Consider the following 14,516-nt stretch of genomic DNA (forward strand, 5'->3'; position numbering starts at 1 on the left):
GGAAGGGAAGCAGGGGGTGGGGAGGAGTGGGGCTGAGGCAAGTGCTGCCCAGCTGGGGCGGGGTGGACATGGGACAGATCTGCAACTCATTCAAGGGGCATGGGGAGGAGGGGGCGGGGCGGCTCCTGCCGCTGCAAGCCGCTCATCCTGGATTCTCTGGTTTGGCGCTAACCCAGAGGCTCCCACCGCTGCTCCCACCACTTGTGTGAGAGGGCATTGGGGGGGTGGGGGAGCATGTGCCTCTGGATCCGCGGGGGGATGGGAAGAGCCCCGCCCTACACAGATCCGGGGGCACATGCCCCCCACCCCACAGTCCCCTCCCACATGAGTGGCAGGAGCAGTGGCAGAAGCTGCTGAGCAAGCGCCAGACCAGTGGCTCCTGGACAAGTGGCACAGCAGCAGGAGCCTCGCCTCCCACTCCCTGTGCCCCCTGAAGGAGCTGCGGCCTCGTCCCTGGCAGGGCAGGGCAGGGCAGGGCAGGGCAGGGCTTGCCACAGCCCCTGCTGGGCTGTGCTCCTTGCTGCCTGCTTGCTGCATTGCGGCTGCGCACATGCACAGGCATTTATCAGCCAAATTATTGGCCATGTCAGGCCAATTTCCGATAGGATCAATTTTCTTTTTATCAGTGTCGATCCGATATCAGATCGATGTATCGCTGCACCTCTATAGCAGACTCTATCATGTTTGCTCTGACGCGCTATAATTGCAATGTGTCGGATCAGCTTCCCCACATATCTACAGGCACCCTGTGATTCCAGTTTTTTGGGATACTGCAGAAGGCCCTGACAGTGATAGAGGGCCTCCTGTTTTAAGGCTATGATCTCTTAAATGTGATTATGGAGGAAGTCCTATATCCTGGAGTCCCACTTATTCAGAGCCTATGTACTAGAGACCTTAAGAGAAAGCAGGTCAAATACTAGAGCTTCACAAGGCAGAGGTTCTTGGCTTACTATTGTGCTCATCAGAGGTTATCACAGCCACCAGGGAATCTCTGGGGTACAGGAACATTCAGGTCATCCCTGGTACTGCTATCCCCCCTCCCCCCAAATTTTTTTTGTGCTCTTGGGAGTAGTCTTCTCCTCTTTTGTTTTGAGAGAATTACATTATGGTATTGCTAAAAAGCAGTAAATTGGTTGCTTTAATGACTCTATTGTAAATTACCTCAAATGTAGCTGGCCCTTCTGCAGTGAAATTGTATAGCCAGTGTCCTGTTTAAATTTTTGAAGGTTCAACATTTGTGCCATGATACTTATTTTTGCTGTAAGATAGCAGGGTTTGTCTCAATATACCTGTTCCCTATTCACATCAAATTGATAGTCATGGTTACCTCTAGTTAATCATGTGCCATTGTGCCTGCAAGATGGAGCTTGGCTACATGTTTACTCTCTCTCCCTATAAATACTTAGTCAGATTTTGTTGCTCTTGTATGATCTCAGGATCTGTTCTAATGCACCTGTGTCTGTCAGACACAAAGAGGAGAAGCTGCTGTGCTAGCCACTGCTGGGACAGCATACCCAAGTCTATGCAAAAGAGGGAATGGAAAGCTGAACCTGGAACTTCCTGGCCCACCACAAATCATAGAATCATGGATGTTTTTTGCACTGGGTGCCACAGCATCCAGTGCAAGTATCCTGGTGTATGCTTGGCATAGTGCAGTGCTAAATCCCATGTTAGTTTCACTGCTGCTTCCTTCTTGTATCAGAACTCAATCTTTCTAGGTACTTTCTTTGCTAGTTATCTTACCACTGGAAGCTCTTTTTTTCTACTCCCTGTTCCAAGCTGTCATTTTGCTTGCCTGGTGGTAAATCAGCAGTGAACTTTTTATGACATAACCTGTGTTTTTCATAAATGTGTACTTAGCTACCTGATCTACCTTTGGATTTATCCATAACATAGTATTATCATTAGAGGTTAGCATTCCACATAGCTTTTGGGTTGTGAACCTGTGTTAGCCTTCCTTTGAGGGCCCGTAGGTTACGTGCTCATTTCAGCTGACATCAGTACGGAGTTCCTTTTACAATGCAGAATTCCCTCTTCCACTGGCCCAGGATGCTAAAGAAGCTTCTCTGTCTCTGAAGTCTCTGTCAGAGACTTCATGCCCTTATCACAGGAGCAGTTTAATGGGCCATAGACTTTGCCAGTGATGTTGCATGTAGTTAAACCAAAAGAAAAGCATTTTAGTCTGTGACTCAAAGGTTAAATTGGGAGGCTAGGAAGAACAATCCTCAGCAGTTCTTTAATTATCAGGTTCTGCTTGCTAAAGAGTGAAATGCACTTGTTTTTTAATACAAAGAGACAGCCAGGACCAACATTCACTTCCTTCCACCTGCCAATTCTGTGTTCTGTACAATTAGACAAAGTCTACCTGTCTGATTATTTTTGTGGCTTTTCTTTTTCCCTTTCTACAGATAATTGGCCTCCTGAATGTGTTCACCCCACAGAAATCCCTGGAAGAATTTCAAGATGTGTAAGACTAAATTTTTTATCCTAGCTGAGAAATTATTAAATAGTTACAAACTAAGAGGGCTACTAAATGGATATTACACAGTACTGCTATCTTCTAATTACTAATTTGTTGTTGCTTCATAAGTTACATAGTGATGGAGCTTATGGATGCAAATCTCTGCCAAGTGATTCAGATGGAACTAGACCATGAACGAATGTCATACCTTCTCTATCAGATGTTGTGTGGTATCAAACATCTTCACTCTGCTGGAATTATACATAGGGTGAGTTGGTATAGTTCACTTTTTTAATGTTTCTGTTCTTTTTGCCTTCAGTGTTAAGGAGCCAGGAAAAAGTTGTTTTTTTTTTTCATAGTAAAACCAAAAGATGTGGTCTCTGCCTGATTTATATATGTAATATATAAGTACAAAGAATGATAACATGACTTAAAAATATTTTGCTCCACTCTAAGCTAAAGATAATGTAAATTTGAAGCAACATTTTGGAGCTGTTCTTCTCTTAATTCTAACTGCAATTTGGTATATTAAATAGGTCCAAATCTATGTAACAGGTTGCATTACCTCCTCTAATTTGCAGTAGAACATTTATCCTAGTGATTAACAGGAGGAAAATCTGGAAAGAGAGAGAGAGACTGCTTTTAGGACTATTTTACCTTTTTGTGTCTAAGTAGCCCTTTATGTCGCTATGTAATGGCAGCTTTTGGCATTCATGCAGATTTCTATTTCGGTTCCCACCTGTGGCAGAATAGGATTTCCCTATACATATAAAACTGAGGAAAGACTGAGGGTCCTCCAGTCTTTTAGCCCTGGAGCCTAGGGACTAGGGCACTTGCTCCTGGAGTGTGAGACCCAGGTTCTAGGTGCTATCACTCAAAGGGTTTTGAAGTTACTTCTGCCAAATCCCAGTGAACTGCACTGATACCAGACCATGGGCTTGGCATTAGCCAAAATCCTTACCAGCCCTCCACTTGTAGCTGGCCCATTGCACCTTCAATTTAATATTCATTGGATAAAATTAAAAAACAGGGAAAAGGACAAAGGCTAAAACCCAGGCTCCCCTTCCTTCCAGTGCATTTTCCATCTTTTTTGAGATGTGCTCCCTTTTGCATTCTTCCTAGCCTCATGGGTCTTCTACTCTTGGCTACCCAGTAGGTCAGCTTGAAGAGGAGGTTGTGGACAGTGTGTTGGATAATGCCCAGCTCATGGCTTGGAAGTTAGGAAGTGTGGGGGTAGAGGTTCAAATCCCTTGTGGGTGAGGGAAGCCCAGAGCCCTGACCTTTCATTTTCTGGCTATGTGCCTTAATCACTAGGCTGTTGGGTTGAAAGGTAGGAGGGCCCTCCTCCCCAACTAGTTGTGTTTTTTCTGTGACTAACGTTTTGGAGCTTATGCAGCATTATGTGCATACCTATGTGATTCTCTTCCTCCTGGCCACTTACACAGCCATAATGCAGCCTGCTGAGCATGCCCAGAAGAGAAAGGCAGGGTGACTATGCTGCCCTACCCCATATGCATTCATTATGCATGCTGTGTATAGTTTCAGAACTATAGCTTCTGATAGATTGTCAAAATACCATATTCTTTCTAAAATCTTAAAATAGCATCCTGTACATTGCTACTAGTATGTACTTACACTATTTTCATTGTTATCATATCAAATTATATATGTGTTGACTTAGTAAATTCTCATCTCTCTAAAATACATATTTAATTATTTCTCCACATCTATTTACTGTACATTATCTTTCATCAGTGGTACAGTAGCTTCTCTATTTTCTTAGAATTTTTTCATTGAAGAAGGCGATCACCCATGGTCTGGACATATTTGACATAGAAATGACAAGAGTGCCCTTTCCTGTCTATATTGAAATAAGTAGGTGGGAGTCTCTAGTCTGTGGAGCCTGACGCTATTCTGTGGAGCCTGCTTTCAGAACCTTTAAGCCCACCAAAATATGGGTGAATCAGAATGTAAATCATAACTACAAAAGTTGCTACCTTTGTACTACTCTGATGTTAATTTCTGTTCTAAATAGTATTGGTGCTGCCCGATTATGATTACAAACTGTAAGCCAAAACTAACAGAAATCCTGAGGCTAGATTCCCAGTTTTTAAGTGTATGCGTGATATATTTGAACGGTCTTTAACAAGGCTGACTTTTGGCACATATGCTGTGTAGACAGTGATCTTTGTATGCATGGATGCCTCTGAATGACACAGATGGATGAATTTCATCTGCACATCCTCATGATGGATTCTGTTATGACAGCTCATTTTTAGCCCTTCATAGGCGATTCAGCTTATTGTTCATGAAAAATGTATGAACATACATTTCACCTTCACTATTTAAAAATGTAGAATTTCCTCACATTTATTGATGGTATTACAATAAAACTTCTGAAAACAAGGAACAGTTATAAAGGAACATGTTTATATGGAGAGCATGTGGCTTAGGCATTTAGTTTATTTGTACCACAGTGAAGTAGGTCTTCAGCAAAGGTAAAGCCAGAGATTTGCAACACGTGCGGCATGGAAGTCAAATGCAGAGAAAGGTTCAGATAATTTGCTCTTACTGAGAAAATTGCAGTGAGTATATTTAACTTTTGTATTAGTGTCCCCTGGTACAGTTTTGACTGTAGGTAAACTTTTATCAGTGACATTATCGGCTATACCAGCCAAAAAAAGCTGATCGCCAGTAATGTCAGTCTTCCTTTTATTGGTGCCAGTCTGATGTGGACCAATACATTGGTGCATCTCTAGTGATCAGCATAATTCCCCTCCTTACACCTGCCCCAGGCACTGAACGATCTCTTTATGCCTCTTTCCTTAAGTGACTTGGTGAAGAGCACAGAGCATGCCATTGAAGTTTTGTATCAATACTCTTGGACTGTATGCACAACTCCTGGTTTAAGCAATGAGTTACATAAGGTTTTTGAGTTCTGGTATGGTGAACATATATACACATTTCTGCAGTTGGATGAATTTAAAATGCAGCTTGTGTCAGTATATACCACGGGAATTCCAAAGCAGGATAATGTTATATTCCACTTCCTCATTTTTTAGGTTTTTTGGAGACCCAGTGCTGACAATAATTTGAGTAGTTATGCTCAGTAGGTGATTGCTTGGTTTTGTTCAGTATCTTCATCAACCATCTGGAAGATGGCACAGATTGCACCCATAGCAAGCTTGTGGTTGACTCCAAGCTCAGGGGAGTGGTGAATATGTTGGAGGAGTAGGGCGAGGTTTTCAGAGAGTTACCTAGACAAATTGGAGGATTTGATCAAAAGACATCTCATGAAGTTCAATAAGTACAAATGCAAAGTCTTGCAGTTAGGATGGAACAATCCCATGCACTGGTACAGACTGGGGACTGACTGGCTAAGTAGTAGCTCTGCAGAGAAGGACCTGGGGGTTACAGGGGACAATAAGCTCAATATGAGCCAGCAGTGTGCCTTTGTTACAAACAAGGGTAACAGCATACTGGGCTGCATTGGTAGGAGCGTTGCCAGCAGATCAAGGGAAACAATTATTCCCTTCAATTTGGCACTGGTGAGGCCATATCTGGAGTATTGTGTCATTTTGCACATCTCCCCCTCCCCCAGCTACATAAAGGATGTAGACAAATTGGAGAGTCCAGTGGAGGACAGTGAAAATAGTTAGAGGGATATGGGGCACATGACTTCTGAGGAGAGACGAGAAGACTGAGGGGAGATTTAATAGCAGCCTTCAATTACCTGAAGGGCATTTCAAAGAGGATGGAGCTAGATTGCTCTCAGTGGTGACATATAACAGACCGAGGACCAATGGTTTCAAGTTACAGCAAGGGAAGTTGAGGTTAGATATTAGGAAAGGTTCCAAGGTCTGGAACGGGCTCCCAAGGGAGGTGGTGCTCTCCCCTACCCTGGGGGTCTTCAAGAGGAGGTTAGATAAGCATCTAGCTGGGGTCATCTAGACCCAGCACTCTTTCCTGCCTATGCAGGGGGTTGGACTTGATGATCTATTGAGGTCCCTTCCGACCCTAACATCTATGAATCTATGAAAAACTTTCTCACTAGGAGGGTAGCAAAGCACTGGAATAGGCTACCCAGAGAGGTGGAATCTCCATCTTCAGATGCTTTCAAGACTTGGGTAGACAAAGCTTTAGCTGGGATGGTCCTGCTTTGAGCAGTGGGTTGGGCTAGTTGACCCTCTGAGGTCCCTTCCAGCCCTAATTTTCTATGATTCTGTGATTCTGTAATGTAGGCTTAATGTTCGGAGGAGGTGGAAATATGGTTAACACCACAGTGTCTTGCTATTCTCTTGATAGGATTGACCTGAAATATGAAGTAAAATTTGGGAAAACAGCAAATTGTCAAAGATGTACAGGAGTTTAATTAATAAAGGTTATCACCAATAACTCCTGACATTGGGCCATAAGCAAAACTCAGGAACAGTCTAAAATACATATTGGTCTTAAATGGCTAAAAAAGCTGGTTATACTTGATCATCTTATTGAGAAGTTTGTAAGCAAAACTTGACATTAGCAAGTATGTGTCAGTGAGAGAGAAAAAGAGACTTCTAATTAACAACCATACGTCAAATAATCCTTTGTGCTTTGTAGTAAGTATTACAACACTCCTATGCAGCAGTCAACAACCTTTTTGAGGCAGTGGGTGAGAATGATGAAGTGGTTTGGTCCAAGGCAGATCAGGTCCTGGCCACTGCTACCACCACTTCTCCCTGCCACCCAGCTGTGGCCTGGGTAAAGCCTCCCATTGCCTGACCCCAGCACAGCATAGCATGGTGCAGCCCCACCAAACCTCCCTGCTGCCAATCACCGCTGAAGCCACCTGAGTCTGCAGCTAGATCTGGCCTACAAGAGTGTAGGTTGCCAGCCTGTGTTCTTGTGTGTTTGTTGAGATGCTCACTGGAAACCTGACAGCTGCCAAATGAAAACTATGTAGATCATGCAAAATGTAGGCATGGTAATTTGTGCTTTGAATCCCAGTAACTTTTATGTAAAAAGTTGGGCCAGATCTTCATCTTGTATTACATACAAATATTGTTTTGGGGGCACAGACAAGGAAGACCAATGCTACCAACCTTTAGAAATCAGTTTGGTAGGAATAAAATATCTTGTTATGCTTTTTAGAACAAAATCACTGATGTTACAGGCAGTATTTGATCTAGGATATCCAATGATGTGTACAATATTGCTGCAGACAAAATAGTTGACATGTATGTCTGTAGATGCTGCACTACCAGTATATAGCTCATAACTCTGAGTATATGAAAGACAGTGAAAAACCAAAATCTGATCCAAGAGCTCAAATAAAGAGAGTTGTTACAAAATTTTCAACAGAAAATTTCTTGAAACTTGGTTAGGACATTTTAATCCCTGTTTTAAAAGTTAAGTGTTATCTTCAGGGAGTTGTGTTAAGGTAGAGTTTTGTGTTTTGGTCTTCATGCAAGTTGATTACAGATGAGAAACTAACTCCTCATTGTAAATGACACTTTTGCAAGTATGAATTTCCTGCTGAACATCAAATCAAAAGAGGTAATGCAACCTTTACTAACACAGTACCCATTGTCTTTTTGTATTCATTGGGTTTGCATTAATTTAGAAGAATCTTTATGGAATTAATTATATAATATATTGCCTTTCTTTCCCATGGTAACATTTTTACTGTAGCTGCTTTGAGTAATTTTCAGTCCTTATCTGTGCTAGCATTTACACTAACCCAAACTTATTCGAAACATTTCTAATATATCCAGTAACATTAAGTGTGTTGTACTTCCACCTCAATTGTTACATAAGTTATTAAAGAGTAACAAGAGAAGCTTAATTCAGTTGTTGAAGATGTACAAATTAATTCATGCAAGAGAGAAAATAACAGAAACTTTAAAATTAAAAAAAAAGTCCCACTTGTTTATGGGTTTTCATGACAGCAGCATTCCCTTTTTTAAATACGAACTGCAGAGTGTTTTGTGCTTGTCTCAGCAGTCATGTGCATATATGATGTTTCTTTTTAAGGATTTAAAGCCCAGTAATATAGTAGTAAAATCAGACTGCACTTTGAAGATTCTTGACTTTGGACTGGCCAGAACCGCAGGAACTAGTTTTATGATGACGCCTTATGTAGTGACTCGTTACTACAGAGCGCCAGAAGTCATCCTAGGGATGGGATACAAAGAAAACGGTCAGCAAATATATAGTCTTTCTTTGACATAGCTTTATTTTTTGTTTGGCATGCTACATTTTACATGTTAACGTGTTCCAAGCTGTAGAAACTTCTTTAAGGTAGTGCTGTGACCAAAACATGCAATATCAAACCAATTCTATTAGAAATGTTTGTGTTACATATTAAAAAGAAATTTGGGGCCTTGTTTGTTTAAAAATTAAATAATTGACTTGGAATGATGGTTTATTTTACCAGTGAAAAGTGAGAAATTCACTTCCTTGATAATTTGTGTGTCTTAATCTGAGAAACAATTTGGCATGAATTCACCCCTAGTCCCTCTCATGTGCAAATAAATGTGTTTTCCTAAATTAAACTTGAGTCATTATGTTACCTTGGAATATATTCATAGTTTGGAAAGATACAGATTGAAAGAGTTTGTATAAGTTGAGGACACCCACTTTTTGTATCACTTAGCAAACCACCTGTTCATGGATTTGCACTTAAATAAATTCCTAATGCAGCTGCCACAGTAATGCAGAGTATCAGGAATGCTATTAAGGTACTCTGGGGGACCCTAAAAGATACTGGTTCAGAAAATCCAAGGACGGTTCATGGGGAAGGGTATTGTTTGCTCCATTCTTCTCCTTTTCAGGCATTTTTATCGTTTTAGACTAATCCTCTGGTCCTACTTCTATCAGTATATTATAAAAGAAAACAGGAGGGGTAAGTGTTTAAGGGGAAATTATGCATTCAAAGAACACTTGGAATGTACAGTATCTTTTTTTCTTGTAGCACTCACAGTCTCTGTAGTGCTGCTCTTATTCCTGAAATACCAGTGCTCTGTTCTCAGTTCTTTCCTTGGTGCCACCAGTACAGCTTCATGGTTTGGCACCATCCTGTGCAATGGTGACCATCTGCAGGCATTTTAAACACTGTATTGATTAGCACCTCCTTGGGCCCACCCACATGTGCCCCTATGGCACCTCTGTTACTGCGCCGTCATTTAGTACTACTTCCTAAACTGAGGGAGCGTATTGCCATAGCAATGTAGTGGCAGCATAACAGTTTTTGCCCATGGACACTACATCACTGTAGCATGTTGTAGACTCACCCCTTGATACTGATTATCTGTGCTAAGGCTCCTAGAGTAATTGTAACAAGTGGGAGTCAAACCTGTTTTAGGGTTTGTGGAAACTTGTATCATACAGGCTATGTCATGTTGGGGAAAGTCTCATTAAATCTTAATCCCCTGATTAAATAGGGATAATATAGACTTACAAAACCAGTTTAGCAATCACAAGCCCAGCAACAAAATCTACTTGCCCTGCCTTCCCTGTGACAAAAATACCTTGGGCAAATGATTTTTTGCAAAACTGCAGATACATCTTTTCCTCCCTAGATTGTTCTTCTGGATAGGGAGGCATGTTTCTTCAGAGTCCTTCAAAGTTTCTTCTTACAAAGTGATATGGAAAAAACTATTTTTATTGCCAAAGTAAAATGGGATAAGTATATTTTAGTGTTTGCTCTGACTTTCCTAGTGAACTTGATATCCAAGTTGACTTACCTGATTTCCTCCTACCACTTTCTAGCATACATCATAAATTCTTCATTATGGTATAAATCTAATGGATAATGGATGGATAATAGCAGTGTCTTAAAATAATTGATACATTAGTACTTTCACAAGTTTTCAGATATGGATTTATTCAGGTCATATTTCCCTCTTTTAGAAAAACAAAAACATGTCTTGAGTTAGAAAAGTGTAATTTTTTACTGCAGAATCAGCATAGTTTTCATGAAATTCACCGCTAAGCTCATCTGTGAAGGTGTGACCCACTATTTGCAACTACTAAACCAGATTTTACTCTATTTGTAATATACTAATAAATGATTATTTAATGTATTCTTAATTAAATGCACCTTTATATAAATTAAACAAGCAGGACAAGTTGTTTTTTGCTAAAGGATGTTTAGTTACTGTTAGGGCACCTTAGATACTATAATGATCCTCCTCCACTCCATATGAATTTAGTTGAGTTGCTTTGCTTTGTTGATGATTCTTTGGGCAAAGTGACCTGGTGGCACCCATCTCCTCTCCAGCTGTGGATGACCATTGGCTCGCAGGAAACCCATCTGTCCTTTAATAGATCTTGTTTTTAGTCCGCGCACCCTCCTCACCCAGGCTAGCCCAAGTGGTGGTGCCAGTTTAGTCACTAACAACCCAATTATGGCACACACTGTACTAGTTTACATGGGACCAGGTAGCAGACCAAGAGAGACCTGGTTCAACAAGACCATCTAATCACGGTGATGAAAATTACAGGCAGTTCAGACTACTTAAACTGGTCCATGCTGCCAGTAGAGTAACTGAGCTATCGGGACAAATCCTCTGCAGCTGATTTGCATTTAGTCGTTTTGTTGTCCATAATGACTCTGTGACATGAGGAAGACCGTCTCACAATTATCCAGAATTTTTGTTAGATTATTTTGCCTACCTGTTCAGGTTCCATGGACATATGCTAGTTTGGGCATTGTTGCCTGAAAGTCTCTTGATATACTGAAAGGATCTTAACAGTTACTAAAAATCAAAGCTTGCAAACCCCCAAAGTTTTGAATTAAATACAGGGAAAAGAATTTGAAACAAGATGAAATAAAACATTTTCAAAGACAGTGCTTTTTAAAATCAAACTTGTAGAGTTTTTCAAGGCTGAGTGGAGGAGTTAATGTTAAGTCACTTGAGCTTTTTTATGTATGAGCTGTCTTACATATAAAGAAGAGTATTTGAGGCTTGTATTTTCCTATTATTCCCATCACTCTATACAAAATTGATTTTTTTAAGCACTGATTGCAGACTATCTAAAGAACATTTCAGGTACATTTCTCTGGATGAGGGCACAGGGCTTATTTGCAGGAAAAAAACCCACAATTTAAAATTATCATTAAACTATTAAATGCCACATCAGAATTGGTCCCTTCCAAAAAAAAAGAATTAAATATTTGTAAACAATTTATACAGAAAAATTACCACAACCTTAAATGTAGTCATGACTTGCATGCTCTAACTCATGAAGTTAAGACCTCTGACTTAAAAGCAACAAAAGATTTTTGTGTGCTTGTTTTAAATGAACAAGGCCCTTGATTTAAACATTTAGGTTGGAAAATTAGTATTTTGTTCAGATGATTTAGGCAATGTTTTAGAGGAACTCTTAGGAATGAGGAAACAATATTTATTTTTTCTTAAGAAAATGCAATATTATTTACTTACTGTTGTTTAACTATCTGAGTACTATTTTATGTGCTTTTATTATGCAAGTGTTTTCACTTAAAACTTACTGTTTTATAGTTCACTGAAATTCTATTCCTACACATAATCATGGTAATACAAATTCATCCTTGTGACTTCAAGAAAACTCTTGCATGAGAACAGATAGGGTCAGATTCTATTTCACCTATTAAGTATCAAATGGTGTTTAAAAGCATTACATTTGTATCAAGAAAATCCTTTATAGTCTGGTAGCAACGCTCAGTGTACAGACACTCACAAAATGTAGGTCTAAAAATGGCACACCAGGTAGTTAAACCTAGTCTAGTTTAGACTAGTTAAACCTAGTTTAGTGTGGTAAGTGTTAGTCAGGTGTAATGAATATTGTACACTTACAAAGCAATAGAAGCTCCACCTTTTCTCTGGAATCCCAGCCTGCATTGCTGATACTTTGTGCCTTGGCTGGACTCAGCAGGGCTGGCATTTAAAGCCGGGTTGGGGGGCTGCTGCCACCCACTCCCCAGACCAGAATCACCACTGTGAGGAGTGGGCAAGGACTTTGTTATGCTGCTCCACACTTAGGACCAGTTGGGAAGGGAAGGGGAGGGGAGTAGGGGAGATAATGTTTTCAGCCCTGACCCACCTCCCTTGCCCCTGCCATTCTCAGAGCGCCCCACCCCACCACCCTATGGACACCCTGTCCCTGCCTCCTCCATTCCTGGACCCCCACCTCCTCCCCTATCTTCCCCCTACCAACTTATACTCTACCTAAAGGGCTAGTCCCTGTTGGAGGCAAGGTGTCAATGGGCTTAGTTCCATGCTGTTTGAGCAAAGGAGGGGGTGGGGCCATCAGATCCTTCCCCCCTCCTGTCCCCTCCCTTGGACCCAAATGGCAAAGTCCCCACCAGAAATGGAGCCCACTGTGCGCCCCCCCCATGGACAGAGACCAACCTGACCTGGCCCCTGCTGGGACTGGAGACCTTGGACCCACCTCCCACATGCAACTGGATCAGCCCAACCCAGATCCAGCAGTACCCAACCCCAACTCAATGGCACCTGACCCCAACCAGACTTACCTGACCTGTGCTGGAACTGGGTCTGTTGACTGGTGCCAGGGGGGTAAAGATCCATTGGTCTTCAGGAGGGGAAAGACCTACTGTGGGTCTTCTGTCTGAGTGCCTGACAGCTAGGAAGGAAAGAGGAGAGGGTGTGTTATGGGGAAGGGAATATGGGCTAAGCAGTCAGTTCCTGACATTGTCCCCTTTGGTGCTATCAGCCATCTCCAGGAAGATTGTGGAGCCTCAAAGCACACTGAAAATGTGTGGTCTGGGGCCCTCTGTCTGGGTACCATCAGCAACACAGTCTTCCTGCAGAGTAGACAGCCGGCCAGATAAATACTTTTGGAGTTCTAGCGGTAGAATTTTCAACTGCATAAAGTAAACTACTTCATTTCTCCTGGTTTCCTTGAATGCTTGCATGCACCCAGTGTGGACTTAGGTGCCTATGTGTGATTTTATTCCACCCCATAATTGCAGATTATCAGTCAAAGAAATGTTCCTGGATTCGCAACCTTGCTTGATTGCAAGTATAGGTTTTATGCTGTCCTGTTCCCACCCCAGTGGTTCCCTATTCACTCCCACACCTTGATGTCCCTGACTACACTCTGCACCACATAGCACGTCCCTCCCCACCCCACTGGAGGCTTGGAGGCTTCTGTGGGCTACAAAGCCCAGGGAGAACGCTCCCTGCAGGGTGCTGCTCTCCTGCTCAGACACCAGGGGTGCTGCTCTGCTCTGTCTGTCCTTCAGTGCTTTGCCTCAAGCTTCTTTCTGATCAGGGATCTTCAGTCAAGCTCCCAGTTGCTTGGTTTGTTTTATGGATGCTTCCATTTTTTCACATATTTTACAGGCATTTTTTTTAAGCTTGGTGGGTTTTTTTGTTCTGTTTTTTTGGTTTTTTTACAGACTGTCAATAAATTTATGGACAGTTGGCAACCGCACTCACACTGGGTAGAATACAATCACACTTAAGTACTAAATCCACTTATATGTGAAGTAGGTAGAGTAGAATTTGGCTTATAGTCTTTTTAAATATGAGCAGAAATAGTGAAAATAGGCATAACATTGAAAAGTGAATTTATCTTTTAGTGGGAATGTTTTTGGATATTTTTTTAAGCAGAAAGGTATAAAATCTCTATATACAACAACTCAAGTTGTTGTAACTGTTTATTCCAACATTGCTGAAGAAATTTTTAGACCAGTTATATCTAGTCTAATTACTTACATAAACATGCTAATCATTATTAACTGATCCTCTAAAATGCTAAATGATCTCGCTATTTGTATCCACTACGTTTAAAAGGAGAGACGAATGTATGTTAAACTGCTTTTCAGGACATTGGCAAAGTTTCTTCTATACTTAAAATCTAATAAATTCTGTTTTAAAAATAGGAGTTACTCTGTTGACATGGTCTACTCTATTTTTAATGACAATTTAGTTTGCTAATTTTAAATTGACTCCCACAAGTACAATTTAAAATATTTAAAGAAATATACCCTTCTTTGCTATTCTAAGCAAGTCTGTTTGCAGAAATGCTATTGTTCCAGGCCCCAAAACTTCAAGAAGGGCTTTAA

General features: G+C 41.2%; 1 protein-coding gene across 5 annotated transcripts in view; it reads left to right on the forward strand.

Annotated features, from left to right (window-relative positions):
• Positions 1-14,516, forward strand: part of MAPK8 (mitogen-activated protein kinase 8) — a 144,424-nt gene that overhangs the window by 99,533 nt on the left and 30,375 nt on the right. For all 5 annotated transcript variants that reach the window (XM_059729696.1, XM_059729695.1, XM_059729697.1 and 2 more), the window contains 3 exons: positions 2,409-2,467; positions 2,591-2,729; positions 8,474-8,639. In XM_059729696.1, the coding sequence (XP_059585679.1) occupies positions 2,409-2,467; positions 2,591-2,729; positions 8,474-8,639 (364 nt within the window). The remainder of the gene's footprint in view (positions 1-2,408; positions 2,468-2,590; positions 2,730-8,473; positions 8,640-14,516) is intronic.

This window comes from Alligator mississippiensis, chromosome 6 (genome assembly GCF_030867095.1).
Source record: "Alligator mississippiensis isolate rAllMis1 chromosome 6, rAllMis1, whole genome shotgun sequence".
In the NCBI taxonomy this organism is placed as follows: Eukaryota; Metazoa; Chordata; order Crocodylia; family Alligatoridae; genus Alligator; species Alligator mississippiensis.